Source organism: Rhinopithecus bieti, unplaced genomic scaffold (genome assembly GCF_001698545.2).
Source record: "Rhinopithecus bieti isolate Rb0 unplaced genomic scaffold, ASM169854v2 scaffold_24390, whole genome shotgun sequence".
In the NCBI taxonomy this organism is placed as follows: Eukaryota; Metazoa; Chordata; class Mammalia; order Primates; family Cercopithecidae; genus Rhinopithecus; species Rhinopithecus bieti.
The window spans coordinates 1,533,325-1,544,092 of NW_016811706.1; the positions used below are offsets into that span (position 1 = coordinate 1,533,325).

The 10,768-nt window shown below is 39.9% G+C and overlaps 1 protein-coding gene across 2 annotated transcripts in view; it reads left to right on the forward strand.

Moving 5' to 3' along the window:
- KANSL2 (KAT8 regulatory NSL complex subunit 2) overlaps positions 1-10,768 on the forward strand; it is a 32,555-nt gene that overhangs the window by 18,221 nt on the left and 3,566 nt on the right. For both annotated transcript variants that reach the window (XM_017894827.1, XM_017894828.1), the window contains exon 8: positions 6,522-6,775. In XM_017894827.1, coding sequence (XP_017750316.1) covers positions 6,522-6,775 — 254 coding nt within the window. The remainder of the gene's footprint in view (positions 1-6,521; positions 6,776-10,768) is intronic.

The following is a 10,768-nucleotide window of genomic DNA, read 5'->3' on the forward strand; positions in this document are numbered from 1 at the left end:
ACCCCGTCTCTACGGAAAATACAAAAATTAGCCAGATGTGGTGGTGGGCGCCTGTAGTCGCAGCTACTTAGTAGGCTGAGGCAGGAGAATGACATGAACCCGGGAGGTGGAGCTTGCAGTGAGCTGAGATTTTGCGCCACTGCACTCCAGCCTGGGCGACAGAGTAAGACTGTGTTTAAAAAAAAAATTTTTTTTTGCCTAAAACATAATTGGGCAAAGGCTATGGACAGATTTAAAAGAAGATAGAAAAGGCTAATAGGGCCGGGCAAAGTGGCTCTCACCTATAATCCCAGCACTTTGGGAGGCTGAGGCAGGTGGATCACCTGAGGTCAGGGGTTTGAGACCAGCTTTGCCAATATGGTGAAACCCTGTCTCTACTAAATATATAAAAATTAGCTGGGCGTGGTGATGGGCGCCTGTAATCCCAGCTGCTCGGGAGGCTGAGGCAGGAGAATCCCTTGAACCTGGGAGGCAGAGGTTGTGGTGAGCTGAGTTTGCGCCATTGCACTCCAGCCTGGGCGACAGAGTGAGACTCTGTCTCACAAAAGAAAACAAAAAAAACAAAACGCTAATAGTTGAAAAGTGTGTATCTTCACTATAAATACAGTTGGCCTTTGAACAATTCAGGGGTTGGGGTGCTAACCCCTACACAGTTGAAAATTTGTGTATAATTTTGATTCCCCAAAATTTAACTGCTAGTAGCCTTAGGGCTTACTGTTGATCAGAAGCCTTAACAACATAGCTGCCTAAGACATATTTTACATGTTTATATGTCTTATATATTGTATTCTTAATCTAGGAAAAAGTGTTACTAAGAAAATCATAAGGAAGAGAAAATATATTTACTCTTTATTAAATGGAAGTGGATTATCATAGAGGTCCTTATTCTCATGGTCTTTTGTTAAGTGGAGGGGAAGTGTTACTGTCTGTGAGATGGCAGAGGCAGAAGAAAATGCACGTGTAAGTGGACCCGTGCAATTCAAACTTGTGTTGTTCAAAGGTCAACTCTAAATAGGAAATAAAACAAAATTTAAAATCTATAAAATTCATATTTGTACATATATTTGTTTTAAAATTAAAATGCAATTTTCAAAAAAGTCAGTGAATTTCAAAAGTAGGTGAGAGTATGGTAAAATGGACCCTTCTAAATACTGCTAGTGGGAATATAAATTGATACAAGCTTTTGGAAAGCAATTTGACAATAATTTATTTCCTCATATGGTGATTTTACTTCTGGGAATTTATTTTAAGGAGACAATCAAATGCAGACCAATATTTTACATGAAATATTCTTCCAACTTGAGACAGCCTTAAAATTTTAGAGCTGGAGAATAGGGAGATAAATTATGGCACAACATAGAGTGGAATATTTTCAGGCATTAAATATATTTAACAAAATTTGTGAATGACAGCAAAATGATAGTGACATCCCAGGATATGGAATTCTGTACTGTGTCTAAATTGCATGAAACCAAATACTGGGAGGGAACAATACAGAAATGTGATAGTTTGTGCTGTGATAGTTTGTGCATGGTGTGGTTATGAATGCCCTTTTTTCACTGTTCTTTTATTTTTTGGTTTTTTAAAGCGAGCTTGAATTACTTTTATAAGGGAAAAAACTCAGTTTACAGATACTAAGGACTATTTTAGATATTTCTTATAATACTGTACTCAAATAGCTTATTAAAATATAAATATAAAGCAAAATTGAAAATGGATTTGAAAAGAGACGGGAAGTATTTTTTTTTCCTTTTATGCTCTTTCCTTTCCACTCCATAGTTGCCTAAGTCACTTACCCTTCCTTAAGTCCTTATCCCAGAGAAAGATGCGACTGCCATTGGTGACCTGTTAACTCTTTACTGTGGTCTAATGGAGACAGCACTCGACTGAAAGTGAAGGACCCAGACTCTAGTTGTAGGTTAACCATTCCCTTCTTTTACCTCTTTTGCCCCATGTGAAAGGAAAGCGGGTGGAGGATGACAGGGGAGTCCTTTTAAGGATATTGTGGTATTAAATACATAAGAGACTTGTGAAAGTCCTTTGAATTCAAATGAAAAGAAGTTCTTGGCTGGGCATGGTAGCTTATACCTGTAATCCTAGCACTTTGGGAGGCTGAGGCAGGCGGATCACCTGAGGTCAGGAGTTCGAGATGAGCCTGGCCAACATGGCAAAACCCTGTCTCTACTAGAAGTATAAAATTAGCCTGGTGCCTGTAATCCCAGCTACTTGGGAGTCTGCGGCAGGAGAATCTCGAACCCAGGAGGCAGAGGATGCAGTGAGCCAAGAACGCGCCACTGCATTCTAGCCTGGGTGACAGAGCGAGACTTCTAAAAAAAAGTTTGGTTGAAACATTTAATGGTAACATTTTAAATATTAATAATTTAAATAAGAGTGGGCTTCTTAAGCACATTAGATATTGCTTAGATTTTCTTAAGCACATAGTGCAAATCTGATGATTCCCATTAGATTCATGTGTTTATTCATTTGATCATTCAATAAATACTCGTTTGCCTTGTACTATCTTCTGTTTCTTTAGAGTAGTGGTTTTCAGCTGGGGCCATTTTGTTTTCCAGTTGGCAATGTGTGGAGAAATTTTGGTTGTTATAATTCAGAGATGGAGGTGCTGCTGACAGCTAGTGGTAGAGGCCAGGAATGCTGCTATACATCCTCTTCCAACAAAGATGTACCTGGCCCACAATGTTGGTAGTGCCACAGTTGTCACACCCTGCTTGAGAGTTTAGTTATTTCCAAGTATGCATTGAAAGAAATAGCTTTATTCAAGGAAGTTTATATGGTTTAAAAAATTATAAAGTATATTAGATTTTTTTTAATTTAAAAAATTACCATAAAAGTTTTGAGTTGAAAATTATAATTCCATAATTCAGGTGCTATCAGTTTATAGAAAAATTGTGTTTTCTGGTTAAAAATAAGTCAAATTTTGGCCGGGCGCGGTGGCTTAAGCCTGTAATCCCAGCACTTTGGGAGGCCGAGACGGGCGGATCACGAGGTCAGGAGATCGAGACCATCCTGGCTAACACGGTGAAACCCCGTCTCTANGTTGATCAGAAGCCTTAACAACATAGCTGCCTAAGACATATTTTACATGTTTATATGTCTTATATATTGTATTCTTAATCTAGGAAAAAGTGTTACTAAGAAAATCATAAGGAAGAGAAAATATATTTACTCTTTATTAAATGGAAGTGGATTATCATAGAGGTCCTTATTCTCATGGTCTTTTTGTTAAGTGGAGGGGGAAGTGTTACTGTCTGTGAGATGGCAGAGGCAGAAGAAAATGCACGTGTAAGTGGACCCGTGCAATTCAAACTTGTGTTGTTCAAAGGTCAACTCTAAATAGGAAATAAAACAAAATTTAAAATCTATAAAATTCATATTTGTACATATATTTGTTTTAAAATTAAAAATGCAATTTTTCAAAAAAGTCAGTGAATTTCAAAAGTAGGTGAGAGTATGGTAAAATGGACCCTTCTAAATACTGCTAGTGGGAATATAAATTGATACAAGCTTTTTGGAAAGCAATTTGACAATAATTTATTTCCTCATATGGTGATTTTTACTTCTGGGAATTTATTTTAAGGAGACAATCAAATGCAGACCAATATTTTTACATGAAATATTCTTCCAACTTGAGACAGCCTTAAAATTTTTAGAGCTGGAGAATAGGGAGATAAATTATGGCACAACATAGAGTGGAATATTTTCAGGCATTAAATATATTTAACAAAATTTGTGAATGACAGCAAAATGATAGTGACATCCCAGGATATGGAATTCTGTACTGTGTCTAAATTGCATGAAACCAAATACTGGGAGGGAACAATACAGAAATGTGATAGTTTGTGCTGTGATAGTTTGTGCATGGTGTGGTTATGAATGCCCTTTTTTCACTGTTCTTTTATTTTTTGGTTTTTTAAAGCGAGCTTGAATTACTTTTATAAGGGAAAAAACTCAGTTTACAGATACTAAGGACTATTTTAGATATTTCTTATAATACTGTACTCAAATAGCTTATTAAAATATAAATATAAAGCAAAATTGAAAATGGATTTGAAAAGAGACGGGAAGTATTTTTTTTTCCTTTTATGCTCTTTCCTTTCCACTCCATAGTTGCCTAAGTCACTTACCCTTCCTTAAGTCCTTATCCCAGAGAAAGATGCGACTGCCATTGGTGACCTGTTAACTCTTTACTGTGGTCTAATGGAGACAGCACTCGACTGAAAGTGAAGGACCCAGACTCTAGTTGTAGGTTAACCATTCCCTTCTTTTTACCTCTTTTGCCCCATGTGAAAGGAAAGCGGGTGGAGGATGACAGGGGGAGTCCTTTTTAAGGATATTGTGGTATTAAATACATAAGAGACTTGTGAAAGTCCTTTGAATTCAAATGAAAAGAAGTTCTTGGCTGGGCATGGTAGCTTATACCTGTAATCCTAGCACTTTGGGAGGCTGAGGCAGGCGGATCACCTGAGGTCAGGAGTTCGAGATGAGCCTGGCCAACATGGCAAAACCCTGTCTCTACTAGAAGTATAAAAATTAGCCTGGTGCCTGTAATCCCAGCTACTTGGGAGTCTGCGGCAGGAGAATCTCGAACCCAGGAGGCAGAGGATGCAGTGAGCCAAGAACGCGCCACTGCATTCTAGCCTGGGTGACAGAGCGAGACTTCTAAAAAAAAGTTTGGTTGAAACATTTAATGGTAACATTTTAAATATTAATAATTTAAATAAGAGTGGGCTTCTTAAGCACATTAGATATTGCTTAGATTTTCTTAAGCACATAGTGCAAATCTGATGATTCCCATTAGATTCATGTGTTTATTCATTTGATCATTCAATAAATACTCGTTTGCCTTGTACTATCTTCTGTTTCTTTAGAGTAGTGGTTTTCAGCTGGGGGCCATTTTGTTTTCCAGTTGGCAATGTGTGGAGAAATTTTTGGTTGTTATAATTCAGAGATGGAGGTGCTGCTGACAGCTAGTGGTAGAGGCCAGGAATGCTGCTATACATCCTCTTCCAACAAAGATGTACCTGGCCCACAATGTTGGTAGTGCCACAGTTGTCACACCCTGCTTGAGAGTTTAGTTATTTCCAAGTATGCATTGAAAGAAATAGCTTTATTCAAGGAAGTTTATATGGTTTAAAAAATTATAAAGTATATTAGATTTTTTTTAATTTAAAAAATTACCATAAAAGTTTTGAGTTGAAAATTATAATTCCATAATTCAGGTGCTATCAGTTTATAGAAAAATTGTGTTTTCTGGTTAAAAATAAGTCAAATTTTGGCCGGGCGCGGTGGCTTAAGCCTGTAATCCCAGCACTTTGGGAGGCCGAGACGGGCGGATCACGAGGTCAGGAGATCGAGACCATCCTGGCTAACACGGTGAAACCCCGTCTCTACTAAAAATACAAAAAACTAGCCGGGTGAGGTGGCGGGTGCCTGTAGTCCCAGCTACTGGGGAGGCTGAGGCAGGAGAATGGCGTAAACCCGGGAGGCAGAGCTTGCAGTGAGCTGAGATCTGGCCACTGCACTCCAGTCGGGGCGACAGAGCGAGACTCTGCCTCAAAAAAAAAAAAAAACATTAGTCAAATTTTAAAATAACATTTATTAATCTAGGAAAATAACCAGGTAGTTAAGATTTCAAGAAATGGTAGCACTTGCATAAAATGTGTTTTGTAGAGTAACTTGAATTTTATTGTATCTAATCATCTCGATTTTGATTCATTCTACAGTGCTTCTTTGCTAACTTGGAAATACAGCTCTTCTACCTTTAACAAAAGTTGTTAATAGAGTCCTTGGAGTGTTTCTGGAATACTTTTTTTTGTTTTTTTCAATGGGCCTTCATAAGCAATATTTTCTTCTTTAGGAAGAAGAAGATTCTTTAGGAAGAAGAAGATTCTTTAGGATTCTTCTGTACTACCACACTCCCCTAAAAAAAAAAAGTGTGGATGTTTAATTTCTTGTCAGGCTATGATACCTAGTGACTTTTACTAGAGCTCTGTTTCCCCCTGTTCCAGTGGTGCTTTAAATGAATTTATCATGTAATCATCTTTGGAAGCAAGGTCCAAGAAATTGTTGCAAACTTTGCTAGTCTGCTAAGGGAGCAGACACATTGTATCTCTTGGAAGGGCTGTTTAGGGGCATTTTCAAGGCCATCTGCGTTTACCACTACATGTTTCTTCTGAATAGGTATGTGTTCCTAGGAGTGTTACTGCTACTTGCTTAAGGGAGAATGGGATTAGTGTCTAGTTTAAATGACCAGGATCCTGAAAAGGAGGTTGGGGACAAGTTTTAAATTATTGATGGAGCTAGAATTTGATGCTAGTAAATGACATTTATTTTGAGAAGTAACTTGAAAGATTGCTAACTGCATTTGATATTCTGTATCAAATGTAGTTGTAATTTATCTTGTATAGTCCGGACCTTGAGTTTTATGTGGCAGACAATGTTATTTGTATTTTATGCTTTCGATAGATTGTGTTTTATTTCCCTTGACCATTTTTCTACAGATATTTGTCAGGATACGAATCAGGTTCTCTTCAAGTGCTGCCAGGGATCTGAAGAGGTACCCTGCAACAAACCTGTTCCTGTAAGCCTCTCTGAGGATCCCTGCTGCCCACTGCATTTCCAGTTGCCTCCTCAGATGTATAAGCCCGAGCAGGTACTGTCTGTGCCAGACGATCTGGAAGCCGGCCCCATGGATCTGTACTTGAGTGCTGCTGAGCTTCAGCCCACTGAGAGTTTACCTCTGGAGTTCAGTGATGTAAGTTAGAGAAGCTCTGCTCTGGCTCAGGCCCTTGAGACAAAGCCTTATTTATTAATGGTGAGAATAGGTTAGTCTTTGTGGTTAGGAAAATCGACAAAGTTTTTGAAGTGATATATATGTATGGTTGTATTTGTATGTTAGCATATTCATTTGGAGAAATCTACCCTACCTGATTTTTTTTCCAGACTTTTCCCATACCTTTTTAGGGATACAATTTACATACTATAAATTGTACTCTTTGAAAGTGTATAATTGAGTGATTTTTAGCATATTCACAAAGTTAATGCAATTATTACCACTATCTAATTTCAGAAGGTTTTCACTGTCTCCAAAAGAAACTCAGTACCTATTATGACATCCTTCATTTTTTTTCCCCCCAGCCCCTGGCCACCACGAATCTACTTTTTGTCTCTAAATTTGCTTATTCGGGACATTTCATATCAATGTAATAGTATATGTATCCTTTTGTGTCTGGCTTGTTTCGCTTAGCGTAATGTTTTCTAATGTTTTCAGGGTTTACCCACACTATAGTATGAATACTTCATTCCTTTTTGTGACTGAATTAATATTCCATTGTTTGGAAATACCATCCTTTGAAAATCTATCTGTTGATGGATATATTTGTGCTGTTTCTACTTTCTGGCTATTACGGAATATACTGTTAAGAACTTTTGAGACGGTTTCTGTCGGCATGAACCACCACACCCAGCTTAGTTATCATTTTTGCAACTTTTTTTTTTTTTTAAATTGGGGTCTTGCTCTGTTGCTGAGGCTGGAGTGCAGTGGCATGATCATGGCTCACTGCAGCCTCGAACTCCTGGGCTTAAGTGATCCTTCTGCCTCAGCCTCCCAAGTAGCTGGGACTATAGGTTTATGCCAGCATGCCCAGCCAGTTTTTTATTTTTTGCATAGATGAGGTCTCCCTATGTTGCCTAGACTGGTTTTCAACTCCTGGGCTCAAGTGATCCTCTTACCTTGGGCTCCCAAAGTGCTGGGATTACAAGCGTGAACCACTGTGCCTGGCCACTATAACTTGGCTTTTTTTTTTTTAGACTGAGTCTTGTTCTGTTGTTCAAGCTGGAGTGCAGTGGTGTGACCTCAGCTCACTGCAACCTCTGCCTCCAGGGTTCAAGTGATTCTTGTGCTTCACACCTCTCGAGTAGCTGGGACTACGGGTGTGTGCCAGCAGGCCTTGCTAATTTTTGTATTTTTTGTAGAGACAGAGTTTCGCCATGTTGGCCAGGCTGGTCTCTTAACTCCTGGCCTCAAGTGATCCGCCCAGCTTGGCCTCCCAAAGTGCTGGGATTATAGGCATGATTCACCATTCCTGGCCTATAACTGTTAATGATAACTTTGGTGATTTTAATTGTGGGAAGACCAGGCATCAGATATTAATATGAGTAAAAACACAGCTGTTCATTCTGGATATTTGCTTGCTTTCTGTGCTTTGATGCAAGGGTGGTTGGCAAGTAGTAACTTAACACCTTAATCTTACTACTTTTGAGTTCCTTCTCTCTCATTCTCTATTGGTGGTTTTGGAGATAGTAACAAAACGTGGATTCTCTTATTTTATCTTTATTGATTTATTTATTTTTTGAGATGGAATCTTGGTCTGTCGCCTAGACTGGAGTGCAGTGGCACGATCTTGGCTCACTGCAACCTTCACCTCCTGGGTTCAAGCAATTCTCCTGTTCCTGCCTCCCTAGTAGCTGGGATTACAGGTGTGTGCCACCATGTCTGCCTTATTTTTTTATTTTTCAGTAGAGATGGGATTTTGCCATGTTGGTCAGGCTGGTCTCGATCTCCTGACCTCAGGTGATCCACTCGCCTCAGCCTCCCCAAAATGCTGGGATTACAGACATGAGACGCCGTGCCTGGCTGAAAACATGGATTCTCTTTATATCCTGATACTTCAGTTTTTAAAACACTCCTGTTTTAATAGGCATTTTGCTGATTTCTTATTTTAGGTTCCTTTTCCCAATTTAAAATCTTATAAAAGACAACACTTTGTATATATGAGAAAAGCCTTTTCTGAAAACATATCCATTCCATTATTATCTTGAGACTTGGATGCCTTTTGCTTCAGTATTTAAATAATTCCAAGCTAATTATTATTATTTTTGACAGAGTCTCTCTCTGTTACCCAGACTGGAGTGCAGTGGCGTGATCTCGGCTCACTGCAACCTCTGCCTCCTGGGTTCAAGTGATTCTCCGGACTAAGCCTTCCAAGTAGTTGGGATTACAGGCGCGCACCACCATGCCTGGGTAATTTTTGTATTTTTAGTAGAGACAGAGTTTTGCCATGTTGGCCAGGCTGGTCTCAAAACTCTGGGCCTCAAGTGATTCTCCCACCTTGGCCTCCCAAAGTGCTAGGATTATAGGCATGAGCCACCACACCCATTCCAAGCTAATTATTTATATAAGAATTGCACGTGGGCCAGGCGTGGTGGCTCACGCTTGTAATACCAGCACTTTGGGAGTCCGAGGCAGGCGGATCACCTGAGGTCAGGAGTTTGAGACTAGCCTGGCCAACATGGTGAAACTCCCTCTACAAAAAATACAAAAATTAGCTGGATGTTGTGGCACACACCTGTAATCCCAGCTACTGGGGAGGCTGAGGCAGGAGGATTGCTTGAACCTGGGAGGTGGAGGTTGCAGTGAGCCAAGATCTTGCCATTGCACTCCAGCCTGGGTAACAAGAGCGAAACTCTGTCTCACCACACGCATATACACACAAAAATTGCACATGGTAAAAGAATGGGAGAAAACAGATTTATAGTCTTCATGGTGTGAGAACACTGGTTTCTGTGGGTACTACAGAAGTTTCCAACTCACCTGAAATGGATGGTAGGTTGAGTGTATCCTGTGTCCTGTGTTTCTGCTTAAATTGAGCAGCTTTATTTTATTATTTTTTTTGAGACAGAGTCTTGCTCTGTCGCCCAGGCTGGAGTGCAGCGGCGCAGTCTCGGCTCACTGCAACCTTTGCCTCCTGGGTTTAAGCAATTCTCCTGCCTCAGCCTGCTGAGTAGCTGGGACTACAGGTGCGTGCCACGATGCCTGGCTAATTTTTGTATTTTTAGTAGAGATGGAGTTTCACCATGTTGGCCAGGCTGGTAATTTTTTGTATTTTATTGGAGACAGGGTTTCACCATATTAGCCTGGATGGTCTCTTGACCTTGTGATCCTCCCGCCTCGGCCTCCCAAAGTGTTGGGATTACAGGCCTGAGCCACCGTGCCTGGCCTGAGCAACTTTTAAGTAGATTTTTAAATCATATAAATTCTTTAATGTGAAGATGTTGTGATTCTCATTTTTGGTGATTAGCACACCAAAAAATGAGAAAGGATTGCAGATTCTTAGATTTATTTAAAAGCGTAGAACTAAGCTTCTCCGAAGCTAGATGAATAGAAACATAGAGCGTCTATAAACTGGATTAGGCTTAGAGGGGTAGAAACCTCCTGGATATTTTTAACTCTTAGGAAGGGGGAGTTTAGCACCAGACTCTTGAAAAGCAGTGGCATGAAAGTTAGTTTGATATATTGTTTGAGCCTTTGTAATGCCTTAGACCCTGAATCAAGACCAATGGTTTGCTGTAGCTGTTGGTTTCAAACAGGAGCTAAGAGTGATGTCTTCCTTGTGGTCTGTTGGCTATTCAGTATTCCAGTGCGAAGTGCCAATTCAGTTGGAAGAAACATAGTCTAGAATGTAATGTCATTTTTTTTTTAACAGAGCAAAACTATGTTAGCCTTAAGAACCAGGGAGTTGGCTGGGCGTGGTGGCTCATGCCTGTAATCCCAGCACTTTGGGAGGGCTGAACACGGTGAAACCCCATCTCTACTAAAAATACAAAAAAAGGCCGGGCGTGGTGGCTCAAGCCTGTAATCCCAGCACTTTGGGAGGCCGAGACGGGCGGATCACGAGGTCAGGAGATGGAGACCATCCTGGCTAACACGGTGAAATCTCGTATCTAATTAAAAATACAAAAATCTAGC